Source organism: Halichoeres trimaculatus, unplaced genomic scaffold, assembly GCF_033239565.1.
Source record: "Halichoeres trimaculatus isolate MK-OKI-2021-1 unplaced genomic scaffold, fHalTri1.1 fHalTri1_scaffold_10, whole genome shotgun sequence".
NCBI classification, from domain to species: domain Eukaryota; kingdom Metazoa; phylum Chordata; class Actinopteri; order Labriformes; family Labridae; genus Halichoeres; species Halichoeres trimaculatus.
In genome coordinates this window covers 14,876,766-14,901,053 of record NW_027437187.1, presented here as the reverse complement: position 1 = coordinate 14,901,053, position 24,288 = coordinate 14,876,766, and the positions used below count along the sequence as shown (strand labels likewise).

The 24,288-nt window shown below is 40.0% G+C and overlaps 1 protein-coding gene across 5 annotated transcripts in view; it reads right to left on the bottom strand.

The window, feature by feature from the left end:
• The window catches only part of abcc8 (ATP-binding cassette, sub-family C (CFTR/MRP), member 8), a 63,801-nt gene extending 39,795 nt beyond the window's left edge, over nucleotides 1-24,006 (bottom strand). For 2 of the 5 annotated variants that reach the window (XM_074677495.1, XM_074677494.1), the window contains exons 1-9: nucleotides 23,561-24,005; nucleotides 19,902-20,061; nucleotides 15,753-15,894; nucleotides 13,270-13,391; nucleotides 11,643-11,809; nucleotides 9,748-9,990; nucleotides 3,275-3,463; nucleotides 1,548-1,712; nucleotides 1,310-1,465 (exon numbers count right to left, since the gene is read on the bottom strand). In XM_074677495.1, coding sequence (XP_074533596.1) covers nucleotides 1,310-1,465; nucleotides 1,548-1,712; nucleotides 3,275-3,463; nucleotides 9,748-9,990; nucleotides 11,643-11,809; nucleotides 13,270-13,391; nucleotides 15,753-15,894; nucleotides 19,902-20,061; nucleotides 23,561-23,581 — 1,365 coding nt within the window. In that variant the 5' untranslated portion in view covers nucleotides 23,582-24,005. Of the gene's footprint in view, nucleotides 1-1,309; nucleotides 1,466-1,547; nucleotides 1,713-3,274; nucleotides 3,464-9,747; nucleotides 9,991-11,642; nucleotides 11,810-13,269; nucleotides 13,392-15,752; nucleotides 15,895-19,901; nucleotides 20,062-20,198; nucleotides 20,653-23,560 lie in introns of those variants that run through there. The other 3 variants (XM_074677492.1, XM_074677496.1, XM_074677493.1) reach the window with 3 other exon arrangements.
• Between the last annotated feature and the right edge of the window lie 282 nt (nucleotides 24,007-24,288).

The window sequence follows — 24,288 nt, the reverse complement described above, 5'->3', positions numbered from 1 at the left end:
TTACACTGTGGAAAATAATGTCACACAGTGAATGCGCAATGTAAAGTGTAGTAGCTGTGAACAACACAGAGCCCATCAAGAACTTTGATTTGTCACCTCAAGGTGCCTTTTTTATCCTTGAAGGGTCTGTTATACCACTTAATGAGAGCTTGAACTATGTTAAAAAAGGTAAAGACCAAATAATTTTCTTAATTTTAAAAACATGAATATCAAACCGTTGTTTACCAATGATGCAGTCACTCCCGATTCAATTCAGTCTCAAAAACCTGATTTGTCCCTGCAGGTCAATTCAAAAAAACTGAATCCCTGTACTTCATTTATGAGCCAAACAGAACATCCTGAAGCTTTGAGCCTCATTTTTAAGGAGGAGAAGCAGCCTACCATGACAACGGAGTTAAATGAATGACTGTAGATCCACTCAGTAACTAGAAAAGCACTCAGAGAGCGCAGACCTCCACCAAGCATATTGTGATTGTCACCAACACTTTAGTCCTACTTTAATGTCATACTCCCTTTCAGCAGACTGTCTGCTACTGTTTGGTGTTAGTAGCAGGTTTGTACCATAATTTTTACCTGACAGTGTTGAAAATTAGGATGATCCAGCATGTATTTCATATTCCAGATCTTAGTATCCAGAATATGTCCAGGATCTGGATCGTACTTTAACATCTGTCAGAAATTATGGTGACCTTGTCTTGTATTGTTTTGCAAAGCAATCTGACCATTTATCTTGGAGTTATATACACATATGGTGAAAACAGCCCTATCTCACAATGATAAAGAATCCTTTATAGAATCCTGGATCCAGACAGTGATCCAGATCACCTCCAATATCTAATCACTCATTCCATATCCCATTTTGAACATTTCCTGAAAATTTCATTAAGATCCATTTGTAAAGTTTTGAGTTATGAATTTCACAGACAAACCCTCCCAAAAACATAACCTCATTGGCGAAGGTAACTATCAACAGTTGGAGCCCCAATTTACCACTGCATTGACTGAAAATGTGGCTTAGCTTTAGTATCAATCAATCCATTAATCCTTGTTTATGTAGTGCCAAATAATAACAAATGTTATTCCAGAAAACTTTTCAAAAATATTAACAGGTCTCCAGATCTGTTAATGTAACCCAACATCAAGACAAGATAAGAAGTCTTATCTAATCTTAACCCACCATGAGCACAGCACTTTGCAGCATTTAGCAAATTGCAACAGCAAGTGAAACTTCCCTTCAACAGGCAGAAACCTTAAGCAGAACCAGAGTCTCAATAAAATAGAGAACAGAGGAGTCAGGCGTGTTTCTCACCTGCACTGGCATTGCCCACAGGTTAGGACAGAGGAAGAAGAACCACATCAGCTGGTTGGTGTCTATGGCAACCAGGTTGCAGATCTGGGCAACTGTCAACTCGCCCATGGACATGTTGGAGGTGCACAGACGCATGATCTTGTTGTATATTTTTGTCTGCAGGAGAGGACAAACACGGTCAGACATGAATACGTCAGTGAACCCTGTGGTCACATCGCTTCAGGTGTGACGGTCGTACCTGGATGGCACCTCGCAGGTTGATGCCTGTTTCTATGGCCACATAGTAAGATGCCTGCAGGAAGGTCCTTTGCAGAAGCAGGGCGAAGAAAAGCAGCACAGCCAGCACGTACGCATTCTCCAGAAACTCTTTGGAGGAAATGAAATAGATCCCCAGTAACTTCATCTGGAAGCACAGACAGGTGGAGGTGAGCCGTTTATAATTGTTAGTCAGGAAGAGAACAGCAAGGTCAGTCACTCTGCAAGCAGAGTTTCTGAAAGTGATGAAATAAAACTCCTGTTCTTCACTTCAAAAGTCTGTTCGTTCAAAGTGTTTCAGTTCACATTTGATAAAATGTATAAAACTGAATTTAACTGAAGTGAGTGTTTTACACAGCTTATATGTGGAGAATGTGCAGAAGACCAAAGAGGAAATGTCTTCAGCTGTAGAAAAGTGATACAGCATCTCCTTCAAAGCTTAATTAATTCTGCATCAGGCAGAGATCAATTACTCAGGAGATTACAAATTATTGATTAGAGATGTGCTTCAATTCCACGTCCACTCAGCCTTGAAATTTCTCGTCTTTTTCTTATCTTGAACACAAAACCCATCCTCACTTCCTGAAACTTCCTCCTGCTGAAACAAAAAGGTTTATCTTATTCTCCTCTGAAAACCAACACACTGTCAAATTAATGTTTCTTTGAGTGATGGATGATTTAACATGAATGTGTCATATTCTGCTGCTTCCTCTGGATGTGACTTTCAGACAAATAATTGAAGAGTTATCCTTATGGAGCAACTGTCTGACTGTGTGTCTAGTTTGGCAGTCTGTCCCCGAGTGAGATCTAAAGAACCAAGTCACCTTCCAGCAGCAATAAATCTCATAAATATTTGACGGGGATTAAATTAGTCCACCATCAGAGAGAGGAACCTGGGAGGAAGAGTATCATAAAGTTCTCATTTGACTGTTACCGTGACCTTTGAGTGGCAGGAGGTAGTCATGTGGCGTTGCTGTCGTGTCTGTAGTTGCCTGTCTGCTTCTTATTTCTGTCTCTACAAAGTTAAAATTTCCCTTTTTAAAGAACTCCCGTATTAGCCTCAGTTTTATCTGCGATTGAACAGTGTCAACAGGAGAGCAGGATTTATCAATCATAAACACCAAAATCTATATTTAAAAGAGAAGTCAGAATAAAAATGTATGTCCTGCAACTGTCTCACTCTTTGAGAAAGACTTTAAATATCATGTGTAGAAAAAAATATCAAGAAGAAAGCTGCAAGAAACTCAGGCCTCGGGAAAAGTAAAAGGTATGTTTGAATGAATCTGTCAGTCTTTGGTATGAATGATAGCGCAATTCAGCAACTGTGCGGGCACATTGCTGCCACTCCAGTAAAATAACATAACAAACAGCAGGCAGTTGTATTGGCAAAAGATGTTCTCAAATGCTTTCTTTTTGAGCAATTCATAAAAACATGGCACACATTCTTATTGAATAACTTTAGTGAAAATCTTTTCTTGTCTATTACAAAAAAACAAGTTATCATATCATTACATTTTAATATGTGCCTTTTTATATTTTGAAAAGCATGATAAACTTTTTGATTCAAAGGTTTTGTCGTCTCATGATATGTTTAATTGTTATAATATGAAATTAATGTTTCATGTTGTGAACCTTAAAAAACCTGTTATGCTGGTTTGTTTTTCCTTCTTTAATCCTGACATGCACATGGCGGTACACTGGAAGTCTCACCGGCCGCTGAATGGTGCGGTTGTCTTTGCTAATGTGGTGAACGATGCCAGAGATGCAGAGTGGACCGGCGAAGCCCAGCAGGTCGGCCAGGAAGCGGAAGGTGATGCTGAGGATGAGAGGCCTGCCGAATGCTTTCCTTAACGCTTGCCAGATTAGTTTGGGGCCCTGGGGTGCTGTGCCTTGAGGCCTCTGAAGGAGAGCAAAGAAAAAAGAGGTGTAAGTGGAAATGTACCAGCATGATGGGCCAACGCATTCAACAATTTCTTAAGATGATGAATTTCATTTAGTGAATAATAATTTCCAAAAACTCTAAATTCAGTCAGGAACACTCTTGTCATAGATTTGAACCATTTGTTGCCAAATGAAAATACAGTTATAGCTGGCGTTAAAGCTCTGCTCTACTCCTTGTGTTAGCCAAATAGCCTGCTTAGGCTTTCTAGGGGTAAGTATTGCAATCCCCTCTGCATGGGTAAATACATACAGTGGGGAAAATAATTACTATACATGTCACCTTTTTTCTCATTACATTTATTTCCAAAGCTGCAATTCAAACAAAATTTCTACCAGACATTGGTATTAACTCAAACAATCCACACATGAAAAGAAATCACAACGTTCAGGTCCATAAATAATGATTATGTTACGTAGGTATTAAGTACGATAAGACAGGAAAAAAGTATTGAACACACCATGGAAAGGCTGTATACTTTGTAAAGGAAATGCTCCATACCACCTGAAATCCGTCAGTAATTATTATTACTTGAACTTCTAATTAGTTTAAACCAACATCAGCTGGGCTAGAGCAAATTGATGGTTCTGTAAAAAAGGTTGTTTTTTCACCAAACAGTTAAATACGACACACCTCATGATGGGTAAAGGCAAAGAGCTCTTTGAAGACATTTGCAACCTGATTGTTGCTCAGCATCAGAATGGAATTGGTTACAGACTTATATCAAAGCACCTGAATATTCCAGTCAGCACTGTTTGAGCCATTATTCACAAGTGGAAGAAGCACCACCTTACCATCAACAGACCATGCACAGGAGCTTCTCGCAAGGTTTCTGACCAGGTAGTCAGAAAGATAGTCAGAAGAGTACTCAATGAGCCAAGGACCACCCTGAAAGTGCTCCAGAAAGACTTGGAGGCAGCAGGTACAATTGTTACAGAGAAAACAATGGGCAATGCACTCCATCGCCATGGCCTCTATGGATGCTCAGCCTGCAAGACCCAATTTCTCAAAAAAAGGCATGTTCAAGCTAAACAGCATCTTGACAAGCCTGGAGAATACCGGGAGAATGTTGTCTGGTCAGATGAGACCAAAATTGAACTTTTCGGCTGTCAGACTACATACCATGTTTGCAGGAGAAATGGCACTGCACATCACCCAAAAATCACTACACCAACAGTGAAGTTTGGAGGTGGAAGCATCATGGCATGGGGTTGTTTCTCATCTCATGGTGTTGGCAAACTTCATATAATTGACAGAGCAATGAATGGAGCAATGTATGGGGAAATTCTTGATATGAATCTGCTGCCATCCACCAGGAGGATGAAGATGAGACGTGGCTGGAACTTCCAGCAGGACAACAATCCAAAGCACACGGCAAAGTTGACTCTTAAGTGGTTTCAAAAAAAGAAAATCAATCTGTAAGAATGGCCAAGTCAATCACCTGACAAGTAATCAAAGCTCTCTCCTTCTCTCTATATGAAAAATGTGCAGTCTCATTAGTATTTTGAAAATGACTGTTATTTAAGATAGGAGTCAATCTGCTGGAAATGTCTGCATAAAGAATTCATAACACCACAGGCATTTGTCTGAGGAGAGCAAACAGCACAACAGTGAAAAACAAAACAAGCGCAGACATTACAGCCATCTAACGAGGCAACGAGAACAATAAACACTGGATCATCACCGCTGACTCAAGAGTTAGTCCAGCACTGCAGCAGAAACCTGCAGAATGAGGTCAACTTCACAATGCTCATCCACTCTCTACTGACACTGCTGCTGCATCACAGGATCAGTGACCAGTTTCACAGCAGAGCTAAGTCAGTTTTGAGCCTGTTATCTTTGAGTCTGTTATGTTCAATAATGCAAAAAAAAAAAACCTCAACAGTGACGCAGAGGGAAAACATTTAACAGCAAGTGAAAACAGAACAAAGTTTTTTTTTATCGAACACAAGAGATAAAGAAACTTTTGCTGTTAATATGGGCGTCTTTTTGTAATTATTTATGATATGAGAAATATATAAACGTCATGATGACACAACAGCTTGGTTCACTGATTCAGTTAACTGTGATCAAAGAAAAACATCTGGTCTGTCATGGTACAGCAAACACTCAGGACATTTTCACTGAATGTGTGTGTTCAAGTTTGTGTGTGTGTGTGTGCGTGTCTCTGTGAGTGTGCATGACTGGCTCACTTTGCAGAGCTGTGAGAAGAGACGTGACCATAATCATGCGTCTCTATCTTTCCATTTGCGCTCAAATTGAACCTCAGCCTTCATAAAAAACATGTGTTACTGAGCACGTCACACACAAACACAAACATAAACAAACACACCCACCCACACACACCAAACACTCATCCTTTTTGTCCACCTTGGGTTCAAACAAGAGGGAAGGAGGAGTGGAGCTAGCTTCCCATGAAGTGCAGTGCTTTCACCCCCACAGGGGTCGGGATGTCGCCTCGTTCACAGTACAACGGGAATGACCCAGCGCCTCTAGGCTTTCCTCTAAATGCCCCCCCACCCCACACCCCCTGCTTCTCCACTGGGATCCTTCAATCCCTCTCATCCCTGCTCCTGCCGGAAGGAAGCGAGGTTTGTGTTCACACCGGACGTAAACGCAGCAGCAGTGACGAATCTGTGTGACCCTCCAAACTCTGGAAAACAGTGACCCTGCCGCAGAGGCCCTTCATCCCCGACCCCTGACACGTGCTTCAAGAGTGAGAGAGGAAGAGAAGAAAGAAGGCAGAAAGAGCGAGGTTGGAAGAATAAAGTGTAACCAGGACACAGACGTGGTTTTGTCTGCAGTAACAAGAGTGGAAGAAAAGCGCCTGAGGTCGTATGCACTGATTCCAGAGCAGAGAGAGAAAAAAGCTTTTTCATACGGCTGTTTGAATCTCCAACACGCAGACCAGACTCACACTCTCATCTTTCAAAGAACATTAAACAACTCCATTACGAACCAGGACTAACCCTGCGTAAGACATAAAGTGACTGACAAGTGTGTTTTCATTTCCAAAATGGCAGCTGTTCTAATCCAGAAAGTACTTTTCATTTACGGATTATTGTACGTTCACAAGGGCAGGTGAGGACACACACGAGATAAAAATGCTTTGAGCAAAATGGGATTCATTGAAACACTGAGCTTTACACCACGGTAAATCAGTTGCTATCCTGATAAAAAAAACTCCCAAATGACACCAGATAACTTTCAATGTCTACAGTGTTTTATTGCTAAGCAATACTTGGTTACAAGACTTGAAATTAGGATAATCTCACTGACACTTCAATAAAGTGATGTGAAAAGTATCCCACAAGCAACAAAGTAGAGCCAGGGGTCCTACACAATATCCGCTTCAGTAAATATGAAAACAAGAAGAGAACCCAAAATCACGTAGCACGGACATGAAAACAACCCGATGACTTCTGGGATATGTAAACATGGACAGATTCAAAGAAACATAAACATGTAATCAGGTGCAAAATACTGCATATTTTGGAATTTGATTAAATCTCAAAATGATTTTTATAAAAACATCCTAGTTTTCCAATCTGAGTGTTTTTTTCAGAGCACCTGAACTTGATGAACAGATAAAAACTTCAGTATTCTTAACTTTCTTTTGGCTGCTGTTGCTCCTGTCAACCTGTCTGTGGGTGACCTGCTTGGGACAGAGCCAGACTTTTCTGACTGGGGTGGCCAAAACTGGGCACTGAGTCCACAGGGATGGCCACCCTCGGTAAATATATTCATAAATACAATAGTTACTTCAAATCAATCGGTATCATCCCCTCATTATGAATATAATGGAATTAATTTTTATCTCTTGTATTCAAGTTTTAACTTTTAAAGGTAACATACAGAGTGTCAACATTTAATCAAATTAGCTTTGATCTTTACACTTTCAAAAAGAAGGTGTTTGCTGCATTGCAAAGCAGCTTTGTGAAACTCAATGTAAATAGCTTGTTTAAATATGCGACCTTTGATAGGTATTTGACCAATCATGGATCAGGATTTTCAGAGTAGCCTCTGGGCCGACAAATGCGACTATGCTGCATTTTTGCCGTAGTTTTCACCATAGTTTTCACCTCAAGCCCCCTACATGACCTCATCACGTCACTTCAGCAGTGAAAACGTCCTCCTACAAACACACCAGAATAAGAACCAATACCAGAAATCAAAGTATCCATACATCGTCACCAGTGAGTGAGTCCAGTAGGACACAATTCACACTTAAAGCTAAACAACTCTTCTAAAATCAATAATCATACACTGTCCACTGTTAAAGATGCTATGAGGAGGATCTGTTTAAACTGGGCTGCTTTGCCACCTTTTGGCCCAGAGTAACACACACACTGGCGTGAAGACGTGACTTTTAACAAGGCGTGTGTTTGTTTTAGAATTAGATGGAGATCAGTTGAAACAAATTTTCTTTGTTCAAGACAACTTTTTTACCAGATACAATGCAATGAGGTAAGGTATTTATCAGTACAGTGACACAGCACTGTTGTTTGAAACATAACAACAAGCAAATGTTGTCAGTTTGTACCGTAGTTTAGTAGCTGTCTATTTTTAGTGCTACTCACAGCTGGTGCTCTAAAACATGTCTGTAACCTGCAATGTTAGTAAATCCTGGTTAGCTGTGTCCCACCAGTCATCTACCAAGCAGAGCTAGCGTAACCTCACTCTTCATTTTATTGATGGACTCTCAAGTTTGAACAGACCACTGCCGAATAACTGCTGTGTGGGTTGGAATTGACATAATCATATAAAAATTTTGCCCGTGTTTTAGCCTTTAGCTCCGGTTCTATCTCTCTCCTGTTTATCTTTCTTCTGCTCTTCAGTCCTTTTTCTGTCTGACAGTCAGGCTCCTGTGTCCACCATCACTACAAAATAAATCACAGAAATCATTTTCAGCAGACAAAAACACAGATCTCTCTTCTCACCACTAAACTTAGTCAGCCAGTGTTGTGTTGTCACAGAGACTTGGACGCACCATAAATTAACCTAGTCCTGTTTGAACCAATAAGGAAGTAGCATTAAGAAATAACCTTTATTGGCACTGATAATCTCATTTTAAAGTGTGGATTAGGATCAGGCATATATCTACAAGGGAGACTTTTCCAAGATCACTTAAAAACTCCTCACAGCCCCTTTAAACAGTAGGTATTAAAATATTTTTGATGTAAATGTACCAATATTAATGAAAAGTGGGATATATTTTAATTAAATAATTAATATTCAATCATCCATCACATGGTTTGAAACTCTTCAGGTGACAAAAGGACAACAACCGTTACATTATTAAGAAAAAAAAAATAGATTAAAAAAAATGGGAAATGGAACCTGAAAAAAGACTAAGATTCACTTCAAAATGAACAACACAAAATCAATCAACTCCCAAAAAACACCAACGTTAACCAATGAACTGCTGTCCACTGTCTCTCTCCAACACAGAAGCAAACTATAAGTGATGCAAACTAAAACTGCATCTTTAAAACCAGCTGTGAAAAAACAAACAGGATGAATTTAAACCTCTCTGAAACAGCACTGACAGAACAAACCGCATAAATGATGCGGGATATAAAAACAGAAGGGATTTCTCAGCATGACTTAGCGTTTCAGACTCAAGAAGACTGTGTTATGCAAGCTTAGCTAAAGCATGTGATGAAGTGTTGACCATTCATCTCTGTGACGTCTGATTACAGTTTATAGTCCCACTTCAGCAAAGAGGGAATCACCACGGGACAAAGAGAAATGTTTTACGAGAAAAGCTGTATCAAAAAAAAAAAAGAAGTCATGAAAGATTCCCAGATCACTTCATGCAGCATGTCAGGCTGACCTGCAGACAACAGCTTGACATGATAAACAAAAGATTGAAGATGACTTGACTAACACAGGGGCCCAAAGTAAAGTTGAGTTGAGCGTTGAGAAAAAATACTCAAGCCGTTCTCTCAGATCTTTTGTAAACACTAAAACCTTTCTGTTTCTGTGAGGAGGGACTGAAGTTGATCCTTTGGGAATAATCATCACAATTAACAGGAAATAAAGTTTTTTGGCCTATTTCACAGTCCAGTTTTCCTGATTATATTTACATCAAATAAGGGCAAAAAAATAAGTTGGCTCAGTGTTTTCACTCCTTATTAGATTTCTTGTCTATCAGAGTGAAGGGAATTAACTTTTTCTGCAAGAGAGCCTTTTCATGTTGTAGATGATCTACTTCAAACCAACAACTGATCTGTGCACTAACCTTCTGGTCTTCAAAGGCCCTGCGGAGTTTGATGTAGTTGGTGAGAGCTCTCATAGCTATTGGCAATTTCCCGATCACTTTGAGGTCAATGGGTCGTCTGTGAGCAGCGGTGATGAAGGTGTTCATCCACCAATAGGTGGCTTTGGACAACAGGTTGACAAATGGCTGAAGAAATCGAACACCGAGATCCTGGAGGTCCTCAGGGGGTTTGACCTCCGTCGGGTCAGCAAAACACACATAACGCTGGGAGAGATAAGAGGACAGAAGGATGAGATGGATCACATTTTCAACCCCAAGTGCCCATAAACCAAGTACAAAACAAAAGCATGTAAGCACAGGTTTGACCTACAGTGAAATAGAAACATCAACTCATTCATGGAGTTAATTATCAGATATTCGCCCACACTGTATGTGAAAGATTTACACAATAGGCAGCATACTGAGCACACTCTTATTAGTGGGACTAATTACTACTTCAGGAAGATAAACTGTCTCTTCTCTGAATTAATTAATAGTTGTCTGATGGCACCAAGGCAATTGCAAAATCTTGGCAGAGCGAACAAGCTCTCATAGCTACCAGACTGCAGCTTTGACAAATACAAAAGGTCATCAGAGTATCAGGAATAAAAAGGATATCCAGTAAGAGATGCAGTAAAATCCAGAAATTCATGAAGAGAAAACAGTAAAAGAGCAAATTAAGAAAAAAATTGTGAAAACCCTGACTGACAATGAGTTATCACAGAAAACATCTCAACACTTGTTCTAAAATTACATTTATGAGCTGGGCAGTATCTGCTTAAATCTGTTCATTTGTGGAGGTGGGAGAAAAAAATCAATGTACCAGTGTATGAGGATTTTTTGTTCAACAATTTTAAATTGTGATTTTTATGTTCAAACATACAGTTTTTTGATAAATTATCCTTCATTTTAGCCTTTTTTTTATAAGCTGGGTTGGAAAGTTGTGCAATCTCCTGAATAAATCTTGAAAGCTGACTCATATGTGATGCGCATTTTTAGGGAAAATATGGCTCCTGATGTAGTCTGTAGAAATCATCATCATTCAACTTTTTCACAAACTAAAAATTGCAAAAATTGGAACTATCAAAATTTAATTTAATAAAATCAGCAACCAAAATATCATAAAAGAATCGAATCAGGAGAAAAGCATATCGATATAATTCACATAAGTACAGCTATATATGTCGTATTCACTTTGCACTGACACTAACTGTTTATCTCATGCCATCATTGATTTTGGGTTTGGCTAACTTAGTTTCATGCAAAACTTAGGATGTAATTATCAGCCTCAGCAATAATCAATCTTTATTATTAATGAGCAAACATGACAAGAAAAATACTTAAGTGAGAAGATGAACATGATAGTCTCATGTTAGCTTGATTAGCTTTGCAACTGGAGGCATATAGAAACACGAACTTTAGCATTCAGGGACTAATGTGTCAGATTTGCACTCTCCTCTTTTCTCTTTAACATTTCTTTTGCATTTTCTGCACAAATGAATTTCATTGCTCCATTAAGAGTTTTCACTTGTTATAAGTAATGTGTATAATTATCTTAGTGTCATATTGTATGCCAAATCAAAGCTAGAAGCTGCAGTTTTAGTGCAGTAATTATTATTGAGTAGCAGGGGTGCTATTACATCCCCCGACACAAACATCACTTTCCTAAAAGCTCAATTTAAGTAAGGCCAAATGAATGCAAGCATCAATGCTTCATCTATTTCCAACACACCATGGGCTGCTTTACTGATCACTAACCGCTGGAGCAAATTTAATTTCAGATCGAAAGAAGGAGGTAACTGATGCAAAAACAGGAAACAATCTGAAATCAGCTTCTGTTGGCTGCACAGCGTGACAACAAACACGTAGTCTCTCACCCTGCCCAGGATAACATTGATCTCCACAGCGAGCAGGAGTCCATACAGCAGGACCAGCAGTCCAGTGATGCAGTAGCGTAGCTGCCGGGGGCCGATGCCATGCTCTGTGTACTTGGCAAACTTGATGGTCTTCATGATGAAGGCGAGTACCCAGTAGATGAGCAGAGCTGAGGAGATCAAAAAGACATCAGAGGAGGACAGAAAAACACTGAACAAGCCAAAAAAAGGAACGCATTCTCACCATAAATGGAGATGTAGGTCGATTTAGTCACAGTTGGGGTCACATTTAATTTTTTATTGCTTATCTAGAATTTCTAGGTCTTATGTTTTTCCAGTGTAGGCTTCCATTCATTTCCCCACTTAGTCCTCAAACAAATTTCCAGCTGTTTACTCTGATATGTGAGCTTTTTTTCCGCTTTCCTTTTTATTCCCTTTCCCTTTCCTTGCTCCCTTTTCCCTCTCTCTTCAGAGATGTGTCTGTTGGAGGTTAAACTTGTCTAAATATTGTTAAGACCTGTCATGAGTCAGGTCATGTCAGTTCATCAGCTTTAGTGTGATAAGTATCAAGAGATTAGTGCAAACAGTGTTTAAGATGGGATTACAAACGATACATTACTCTACAGGACAATACTGAAACAAGATCCTGGGCTCAGACTCTACAGCTGATTTTTGATCCTGTGTTTACGTCTTTATTATGACATCTGAACTTCAGTGATAGCTGCTGCGTACAGGTCAATGTCAGAGTTTCCATCTGGAAGATTAATTTCTGTTCGTGCAACAGTGACCTGGCACCTCCCCAGTACTTCCCTCAAGAGACTGAAGGTGACATGGAGAGCAAAAGCTGGAGGGAGCCCAGAGATATAGTAGGTGTAAAAGCATTGACAGCCTGGCTGGCACGAATAAGTTAATGATGCATGAGGAGGAAACAGAAACTGTGAACAGTTGAAGAGGAGCATTAGGGAAATTATTAAAGGAGAAAAAAATGACCAAAACTAATGCACTGAACAGGCAGTACGAACAATATAACTACATGACTTATGGTTATATGAACACATATAATAAGGTTGCCCAGAAACACAGGATTTTTTTATTTTCTCTCTTATTTAACAAAAGGAGTACTATATTACTGCTGTGGGATTGCTCTTTAGTGGAGTATTGATTTTCACAGATCATAAAGAGATGAACTAGTCTTAGAAAATGCATTTACGTATGTATATCCTTCCCCTGGAACTCATTGTCCTAATAAAATGGATAATTGATGCCAACTCAGAGCAGCACAGTCAGGCTGGATGATATTACCTACTCAATTGTTTTGCTGTCTTATATGGAGGCAATGAATCATTAAATTGAAACTGATCCTTTCTCACCATTTCATGATTCATGATGCCTCCAATAAACATTAAACATGGAACCGATTTCTTATAGAAATGTATAAGAAAAGGCCTTGACAGGTTGATTCAAAGATGCTGAGGATAATAGTAACAATAGAATAGGGACAGTAACAAAAGATCTGTGCTGTGTTTCTGAATAAAGGGATTTAATTGTTTTCAGTAAACGTTTTCTTTGACAGTGAAGGTAGGTTTGTGAATGATAAATACTGTATATAAAGTGAAGCTGAGTACTTTACCTAGTAACAGTTTGGGAAAGTTGGAGGTCTCTATGTTGTGATAGTAGATAATAGAGGTGATGCCAGCCATGAAGGCCAAAGCTGCAGGCATGTACAGGTGCAGATGAAGAGTCTGGCTGAATCTGCAAAAGAAAATGACAGAAATAAGGAAAATTTAAAGTCTGAACAGAGTAACACAACATAAATGATGATACTGAGGAGAAAACTATCAACTCATTCAAATTTCATTAAAAAGAATTTGTTCAATTAAGCTAACAAGTTAGCGTATATAACCTTATCAATAACATCACATGTAGAAGAGATTAATCAGAGCAAAAATGCCCATCCATCCTTTAAAGTACCCTATAAGGCATAAACAACTCTACACACACAACACGCACCGTGAGGCTTTATCGACTAAATCTGTCTCTTTAGCACAGCTCTGAAATCAGTGTGAAGGCCCATTGAAGTGGTTAAAGATTGTGGAGCTTTTGCATTCACTTCAGTAGCAATCACTGGAGCTCCAGGCTGCAGAAGTGGCTTATACACAGTGACCTCCATCAAGCCCCTCCATTCATGGATGATTAGGACTGAGGTCTATTAATGCTATTATGTCTTCATCTGCAGTATCTGCCTCACCCTAATACTATTTTCGCTGCTGATTTTCAGTTTAAAAACTAGCTACCCTGTTACTCTGGATTTTCATTAGCTTCAACTAGCTTGCAGACACCCATTTCTTTTAGTTAATTCATAAAACTAACACGTTCTGTGCATTAATCTAAGTAAAAGTATAACCTTTATGGTCACAAAATGCATTAATTTTTCTTTCTTGTGGAAAAAATGTAGGGAGCAAATCCATTTTTGTTTAATTTATCTGAAAGGTTTAGCTGTCTTTACTGTATGCTAGCTTGTCATAGAAGCCTATCTACTCCACTTTCGTCATATTCAAAAGTAATTTACAGTGAAAAATGAGGTTTTCAACAATTATAAACCTTAAGGCATAAATACCTGCTGAATTAAGAATATGGAGAAAAAAAGAAAAGAAAAAAAGGACTCATTCATAGGAATGACTCAGCGAGCTAGCATTTTAGTTTGTTAGCTTTAGTAGCTTTACTAAATGTTTCTGTAACCCATTTTTTCCACTTAAATGCTTTAAAAAGTATAAAAATATCAGTCTGAAATATTTTTTTTAAGGATTGTTTAAATTGTGTTGGTCTATAAGCCTTACTTGAAAAAAGGGAGCTGGTAAATCTTCCACCGTCGACAGCTTTGCAGCACAATGAGTCACAGAGGTAAACACCAGTGAACCTCGATAAGGAGTTAAAGTATTTACTGCAGTTAATTTTCATCTGTATGAAAAGACTGACTTAACAGTGCTTGATGATACAAAACTCTATGATAATTATTAATTAAGTCTGAAATAGTTTTTTTTTTTTTTTTTTTTTTTTTTTTTTTTTTTAAGTTTTAATTCCTCTCTCTCTAAAATAATTATAACAGCCATTGCATGGCTGTCTGTTATAATGTGAAGAAAATATTGTTCTTACTGTTTAAATTATGTGTTCAAGATTGGGCTGCACGACATGGCCTAAAACCAATAGCTTGGTGTTTTTATTGCCATATCACAATACACAATATACATCTCAATATTCTGATTCCTCCTCTAAATAACTATATAACTTTTTAACTCAACCCTTTGGTGCATAAAATGACACCACTATAACGATTCAAGCATTGCAAACCTCAAACCCATGAATGGCGAGATATGCAAGTATCTTTTTCCCCCCTCTCCTGATACAAAATCACATGAACAGGAGAGTTTTCTGAGTGGGTGGGGGTGCTGCTTGCTGTGATAGGAGCTTCAGCAAAAAGTGAAGGAAGTGAAACTCACAAGAGACTCACAAAAGACATACCGACGTCTTAAAACATTTGCTTGACAATTTGTACATGATGGTCACAATATTTCATAAATGTAACATGCAACAACCAGCGGTATATCAAGTTTATTCAATACATCCCCCACCTAGTTCAAGAGGTTTTCAAAACCCACCAACACATTTATTTATGGTCATAGTGTGGAGGACATGGATCCCCAAAAGACATTTCTTTAACTTAAAAATGAAAATGTTGAAACCATCTGCCCATTCCAGTGAGCTATCATTGATGGAGTGTCATTCACAGCAAGACCATTGTCTTCTGAAATAGCAACCTTATTTAATGGCTTTAAGCAAAATACATGTTTGTAAAGTACACATTTATGATGTTACTCAAGCATCCAGTTAAAATGAATTGATATAAAGAAATATTTTCATATCAAATCATTATTTAAATAAACTGACATCTTTTTTGTTGTTGTTAAAAAGGCGTTTCATCTATCCTGCAATCCACTTTAAAGGACACCCAACACATGTTTTTATAAGTGTTGGTGAAAATAAAGACTTGTGTTATTAGAAATTCTTAAACTTTCATGGTTCTCAAGAGGATTAAACTTATAATGTCTTACATACCCATCAGAGACGATGCCTTCAGCGATCTCACAGACAAGGATGAAGAGTAACACAAAGGTCAGGAGCCAGCGCAGGTTGTGACCAGGAAAATGAAGCCAGGTGCTGTGATGGATGTGGACCTTCGAACTTTGGCTTCCCCAGCCTCAGATTGGGAACAAACAAAAAAAAAATTGAAAATAAACAAGTTACCAAGTACAAGGTCATGAGGGGGTGGTTATGAATTTGAACAAAAAAAGTCCTTGTGTTCAGCCCTGACAAAGCACTTTCTACTGACATTGCAACTTTAAGCATCTCAAGCTCCATGACAAACAGCTCCCATTTTCATATAAGCTGAATAATGAAAGGCAGTTTAACTCATGGGATGGGTCTGCTGGGAGAAATGGCAGCCTGCCAGAGGCAAAGCTTCTTTATAGTTGAGGAAACTTTTGATATTATCACTGTCATTCATCCACAAAGCTTCAGAGACAACGCAATGACAGGGGCCGGCCAAAAACCTTTAAGCTCCACTAAGGCCGTGATGTCTCTGTAATCCAGACATCGAATTATAATTTATTTTATTAATGCGAGCCGCTGCTGTCATAAAACACATCTCCAATAACGAGATTATGGTAATGACTGCTCTGCTGTTGGCACCTTAGCTGTTGGACAGTTTATCTCACTGCGAAGTGTTGGCACAGGCTGGCAGTCACAAACACACTCACTCACTCACACACACAAGCACACACACAAGCACACTGGCACATTAACACCAATGAACTGCATATTTTTCTTTAATCTGCATCATTTTCACATGCATGAATTTATACCATCTGCTAGAGTACTGAGCATTTGATTTAAGGGAACATCACAAATGCTCTATATAATGTTGGAAATGTGCATAAATCATATAAGACTGTTTATATATGCAAGAAAAAGTGAAAATAATTACAGGCTAGGGACTATTTACTATGTTGCTTTGCAGCAGTGAAGACATGACAACTAAAAAATAAGTGCATTGACCAGAAACTATTTGGTCATTAATTTATGTAGTTGTATCGTTTTTTTCCCAATAGATATTAGAAGTTAAAGCTTCTCAAATCTGTATTACTACTGATTTTTTGAGTGTTTTATTTGATTATCAGTTTCTGATAACTAATCACATAAATTGTTTCTTCATGTTTTGGCATTTTGGAGATATGATAAGATAACAATTTATTTCTGACAGGTTTTAAAAATAAATGTTTGATTTATTCATTAATGATGAAATGAACCCTGCTCTAAAACTGCTGGCGTTGAGCTAACAGTCAGTATGAGCTGTTGTGTTGTCTGTACCTGCAGCATCCCCTCACTCACTAAATGTGATGAGCCAGCACATAGGCAGCACATGATACAGCTGCAGGGCAGAGTGTGATTAAGTAACCAGACTCCTAAGGGTTCCTGTCAGGTGACTCAAGGTTGACAGAAGGACTCCCACACCCTGAAGTGTTTCTTTGATGACATGGTTGTTAGTGAAGGCAGCACAGCTCGGAGTGACAGAGTAATGGTGCAGGTTGCAGACAGGTTGTCTTGTATTTTTCCCTCCAATAGCTCACCTTTTCCTTTACCAAGTTTTTCTTTGCTTATCACTTCGAGCCTGACAACAGTTATAGATCCGCTGAATTGTTTTTGCTGCTATTACAAGGATGAAAAATCCCATCAGCTATCAGGAAACAAAATAAGACAAAACCCTTGTCATTCTAACAACTTGATGAGACTGTGCACTCCAACACATGCTCAAAGACAACTTTAATATGCTAATTGTTTGTAGCATAATGTTAACCGTATTCACAATGTGACGTAAGTGTTTTTAGTGCAGCAGAATTTGCTACCAGCAAAATACTCGAAATGTAAAGGCTCATGGGAATGTCTTTAGTTAGAAGAAGAAAAGTTCAGAGACAAGTTGGTACCTTCTGTTTCAAACCATTTGGACAGATAGTAAGTTGGCTCATCCATTATTTATACACACTTTACCTGAATCCAACAGTAACAGCTACAAAGTGGCAGCATCTGAGGACTACTAGTTCACCCTTTGTGAGTACCATTAAAATCTGCTTGACATTTAGGAAATCTAATGTTATTGTGACTTTTTTAAAGGTCCCAAATTGTGCAAAAATCACTTTATCAGGTCTTTTAGTGAAATTTCTGGGTCATTGGCTTTCCTCCCAGCCCACAAAATGTGATATCTAATGACAACTTAGTAGTGCTTGTGAATGTAAAATCCTGACCTAAAACAAGCTGTTTGGATTTTAGGGATTTGTCGACGTCAGTGATTCCCTTTTTTGACCAGGCCCATTACCAACCATCCGCCAACCTGGAAATGTGAGTATTTTAAAATACTGTGTGCTGTGGAGCAGATGTAAGAGCTTATCCTCAGTGTCCCTGTATTAGCTTCAGGATGCTAACTTTAGCTGCGGTTAGCCTGTTGTTTTAGCCTGTAATGTTACGGTAAACAAGCTTCACTGTTTTCTAAACATTGAGCAGTCTGAGCTCATGGCGCTGCTCTCAGTGACGCTGAAGAGCAGGGCGGTATCAGCGGTGTCTCATTTACATATGAAGGTCACGCCCACTAAATCAGACTGTTCTGAACAGAGGGACTATGAGAGACTGGAAACAATGCTGCTGTGTTTGATTTATTGGCTTTTTGGACCAAAACATGTTACTACCATTTCATGAAGACATCAGTGATCCATATCAAACTGCAGAAAAGGAGCATAATATGGGACCTTTGGGTCAAGACCAAAGTGGCTGATTCATGCAGTGACTCTCAAATGGAGGTACATGTTCCCCTAGGGGTACGTGGGAGTACTGCAAGGGGTACTTTTCAAATAAAAAAAAAAGGTGCATAACAAAAAAAATCTGATTAGAAACAACTTTATCAACAAAATTTAATCTTTATGTATATGCAACATCAAATAGGGCACTATTTACAGATTAAGCATATTTATTCATAAAATATACTATTTGCAAAACTGCTTGGACTACACAGCCTTCTTTGACGTCAATTGTTCAGCGAGCCAGTAGGTACATTGGCATGCTAACAATATCGCAGCAAAGAAGATAACCATGGACAGGGGGTTGAAACGAGAGTAAACAAGACAAATCAGTTGTGGAAAATGAAGTAGATGTTAAAGAAACCATCAAAAAGAAAACAAAAGAGATTTACAAAAAAATGTCATTCATGTTATTTTTACATATTATTTTCTGAAAATTTTCTTGGCCATACAAGGGGGTACTAAAATTGTATTTGAAAGGGGGTACACAAACCAAAAAAGTTTAAGAACCCCTGTATTATTGGACAGAAAAAGCTCAGAAAGTTGTTAACACTATCCCCCAAGAAAAAAAATTATGAGAATGTGAATGTGAGCTGTATCTATCCTCATATACAGTAATTATGGCACATAAAACTGTGAAATATGGGAGAATATCCTACAAAAATAATCCAGAAACACCAACAAAAAATGTGGAAAAGGGTTAAAAAATGGAAGCTTGTTTTCAAGTTTCTAGCAAGGTGTTGGATTGACATGAATCGATAAAATGATGACAGCTTGACAAAGAGGAACAGACTACTTTAAATGTAGAAACACACATGTGGGTACTCACACACTGACAGTACAGGGTAGACGATGGAGCCATGTGTGACTGTTTTAGAGGTGTTCAGTGGCAAAAAGCAGGTCCGTCACACAATGATGGCGACACTAATAGACTGGCAAGGCTCCAGGAAGAGAGCAAAGAAGTGTAACCTAATGCCAATACACTACATTTCATCGGGACAGGCTCCTTTGCTTGCAGCTCAGAAATACATCTTAATGTCCTACCAGGAGAGTCATAACTCTGCTGCTGGCTATGGGACAGTGAACACCTACTCAGAGGGTGTTATGATTACAAGAGCAGTCCAACAAGCTGGTCTAGTGCTTGAATACAACAATGAAAATCTGTGCTACTGCATTCTTTCTTGAAATAAAAGAGATATGAAATGAGAAAGGGAACATAGAGCATGCAGAAACCCGTTAGGAGCGTTTTACGTCCTTGTGTGTTAATGCTGACACATCATCTGTGTGTGCTGCATGTGTAGTCCATGCAGAGAGGTGTGATGCAAAGAGGTGGGAGACCTCACCTCCCAGCAGCACTCACCGATGAAGAGAATGGGAAAGGTGATAAAGAGGAGGAAGACATGTGGCACCACATTAAGAGCGTCCAGGAAGCAGCCGTTGTTCAGGACCCCCTCATCCACGTTGTAAGCCGAGTTATTCTCGTTCCCACAGAACGCCAAGGACATGGTGGAGCCGGGACTCTGCAGGGAACCGGTGGAGGAAGACAGGAGACAGAGGGAAGACAAAGAGATTTTGAACAGAGGCTTCAAAGCATTTTCTTTCAAAAAATGAGGCTTTTTCAACGTCTTCAGTGGATCCTGGTGTTTCCTTAAGTGACCTCTTTTCAGCTCCCTCTCGAATCCTGCTCCCAAATATCAGATCCAGTGAAGAAGAGGAGACAGAGAGAGGGGGGAGGAAGGAGGGGGTCAGAGTCAGTCACAGTCCTCTCCTCCCGGGCAGTCTAAGCAGCTTCCCCGTCCATGCTGGTGAGAAACATCTGCATCCCGTCTGTCTGCAGTCCTCATACATCCTCTATAACTGAAGCTTCACACTCACACGGCTCCCGCTGCACAGCTCCACTGGAATGCATTCACACACACACACTCCCGTTGCTCACACGCAGACACACTCACACAAACACACACATACAGCAAGAGCAGCGGTGGCATTCTGCAGTGCACCTGCTATTCCTGTCTCTTTGCTATCGGGAGCTCAAAGTCGACCTTGGATGAAGAAAAGAGAGAGTGGAGTGTGCAGGGGGAGCCTGAGGACTGATTCACTGGAGGTAGGAGGGCGAAGGCAGGAGGGACAGTGAGTGATGATGAAGAGAGGGGAGAGGAAGAAGAGAGAAGGGGGAGCACAGCTGCTGATGGAGCAGTGCAAACGTTACAAAGAGGTACGTGTGAAGCATGAGCGGGCACACTAATCTAAATCCTAACAGGTTTTTTTCTATAATTATATAACTCTTCCCCTCAGTCATTTATTTCTTAAATTCACTTTATATCTGCCAGAAAACAGGGATCTCTGAATAACAAGGCAGAAAAAATGAAAAAAAACAAACGTGACATTAAATATGAATGCTTTTCCCAGATGGATGCATTGTGGATGCGTCCGGTCCTGCAGGGAGCAGAGAGCTCCTGCTGCAGCCAATGGCAGCTGGCTGAGGGATCAGAGGGAGCAACGAGCCACATGGGCACAGATTTTGATAATCCATTTGACTCGTAGCCTTTTCTTAGCAGTTAAAATGAATTACATTATATGTTATCTTCGCCCCTCAGTGACCTTCACATTATCACAGCATGGAGATGAGCTTAAATGTAACGAGCAGTTTACATGAGTGTTTATACACACAGTAATCTGCTGTGCTCATAGGTATAGATATGAACTCATTCATTAAATCATTGTGCATGCAACTGTTCTTCACTTGTTACCAAACGGTGCTGCTGTGATTGCAGTGAAAATCAACTAATCTGACAAGTTGACTTGTGCCAGCCATAACAAAAATTATCTCAGAGCGCTTTTCAAAAAGAGCAGGTCTCCACTGTTTGTAATATTATTTCAGAGACCCTACATTAATCCACTGTGAGCAGGCATTTGGCAACCATGAAAAGAAAATGCTTCCTTGAGAAGAACCAGGCTCATCACTGCACAGACAAGAGGAAAAAACACTTTAAAAAGTGACTTCTTTAATAAAACAATGTCCTTTTTGAGTATTTCCACTGTCAGGTGACTTAATCTGTATTCAAGTCTTCTCTGAAATCCATTATAATCAGCCTTGAGAGTCTTCCAGACATCTCTTTTCACACTAAAGCCTGTACATTAATGCATACTATTTCAAAAACAATTAGATATACCTTTCACTGTTTCTAGCAGCAGTAAATGTTTGGACATAAATGTGTTGTCTGCCTATGTCCCTTGTGATCTAGTGGTTAGGATTTAGCGCTCTCACTGCCACAGCCCAGGTTCGATTCCTGGCTAGGGAACCGCTTTTTGGGACGGCAGTAGCTCAATCTGTAGGGACTTGGCTTAGGGACCAGAGGGTCGCTGGTTCAAGCCCAGGTGCGGACCAAGATTGGAATTGGGCTGATAGCTGAGGAGGTGTTGGCTTACATTCCTGAGCCCTGTCGGGTGCCCTTGAGCAAGACACCAAAAACCCCCAACTGCTCCGCTGACGGTGCAGCACCATCACTTTGACCTCCATCAGTGCATGTTGCTGTGCAAAAGTGTTGTTTGTGCATGTGTGTGTATATATAGCATGTTCAGAGTGTAAAAACAGAATTTCTCCCAAGGAGATTAATAAAAGTAAATCTTAATCTTAATCTTAATGTTAATCAACTTCACGCTGCCCATGATCAAGTGGCTCTTGGTGAAGACCAAAACTTTGGTCTGATATCTTTAGAAGACCAGAAATTGTAGATTGAACAAGTGTGCAAGTGGTGTACTCGAAGCACCATTTCCAGCCGTTCCCAGATGTCCCTTAAAGGCGTACAGTAAAACTGAGCTTTTAAAGGGCAGTTGTAGTTTAAATATGCAACTCTCTAAAGGTCAAAAAGCTTTTTGGAGGCAATGAAATGTATAGAGGATGAACAGCAGGCATAGCTGAAAGTGAAGAGATTCCTGCTGGTCTTTCATGTCAACACCCAGGATGAAGAGTTCACAGCAACTGCTGTCATGTCCTCCGACTTCCTGTCACCCAGTCGTTATCTGCTTACTTGGAAAATCTCACTCATACCAGATTACATTTGGGCAAAACCCTGGGCTCTGAGTAAATCAAGGCAAGGAGACTTTAATTTCAGCAATTAACTGCTGTTGGAAGTGCACAGGCTAACCAGATGTCATGTCAGCATAGTTTCCTCAACTGAATAAGACAGAATTTCACATTATCAGTACTAATAGTTTGACTTCTTCCTTCTTTGTGTTTGTGTTTCTGTCATCTTTTCATCTAGGCTAACTGGCCAGCTTACACTTCGGTGGTGGCCTACATCAGAGATCAGCCCTGTCCATCACTGGATCGCCTGGGGAGAGTTACAGCCTCAGTGTGAGCAGAATGAAAGAGGATGAGTGGAGGAGCAGCAAACACTCAGAGAGACTTCAGAGAGGAAAAACAGCACTTATGCAACAGGAATTGAGGACGCTTTGGAAGAGAGGAGAGCAGTGCATTTTGAGCAGGGACAATGAATTTATAAAAGTACATAAGCAGCTGTAGAGCCCTTTTGTATGGCAGGCATGTGATGATTGGATCTGGAGGGGGAAGACGAGGGTTAGAGATGGTTGACAAATCATGCATTGGCTCTCCTTTTCACCTATTCACAGGAGGAAAAGAGGAGGAGCTGCTCTCCATCTGACTGGCTGAAACAATTTGTTATCACCATGTAACAACACCTCCAATATTTCACACACCCACATAATTCGCTTGCAAAAATGATCCTGGTATTAATCCCAGTGATATACGATCCCATCACTGCTCAGATAGAGATCAATTGACCCACTCTGACCTAAAATGACTCACAGCGTCTTTAAAGTGGGTTTTTATCTACAGGTACAATTATGGTTGTAATTTATGTAGATGTACACGTCGCTCGTGTATAATTGGGTAATGCATCACGGCTTTCCTGTGCATGTTCATTAAATGTTAGCTGAGCTGCATCTGTTCAAAGTGAAACAGTTAGTGACCAGGTGACACAGACACGCAGCACTCACCGGTTTGTATCGTGGGATCATCGTGTTTCCGCGGTGTTTCCCTCACTCCTCAGCGACACTTCTTCAAACTGTTACATCCGAAAGAAATGAAAACAGTAAGTCTCACAGTCTGTAGTTTCTCATGTGATGACAGAGCAGCAGACTTCTTGCAGTCCCACTCGTGTTTGACCATCCACGGCGCACGCGACGGTTTAAGGGTGGAGGCAGGGAGCTGTCCACGGTGCTGGACCCGGGGACCAAGGAGGAGGAGGAGGAGAAGAAGGAGGAGGTAGAGGAGGGCAGATCTTCAGTCAAGGCCAGCTTTGGGCTCAGTCTCGTCGCGGAGGTCGGTCGCTGGGTTAGTGTGACAGGGGGCGCTCCAGCACACACAGCACAGAGACCGATGCGACGCTGAAAGTAGCAGTAGTCACGTATGCCATCATGAAGCAGAGTGGATTACTGCACACAGCTGTTATATAACTGAGAAGTGGGATGCTGCTCCGCCAACAACACATGTAACATTATATGACGAGATGCTCAGCCTCTTTTTTTCTTCACCTATTTTTACCCCTGAGATAACTAATAACAAATTCACCTGCATCAATTCTTTACTATCATTTTAAACCAGGTGTAAGACATCTAATGGCATTCATGCTCACTTAAAGCAGAATTATGAACACAGCTCAGACTCTCTTTCCACTGAGTAGCTTGATATTCATGAAGGAGCACTGATGCCCCCTGTAGACAGT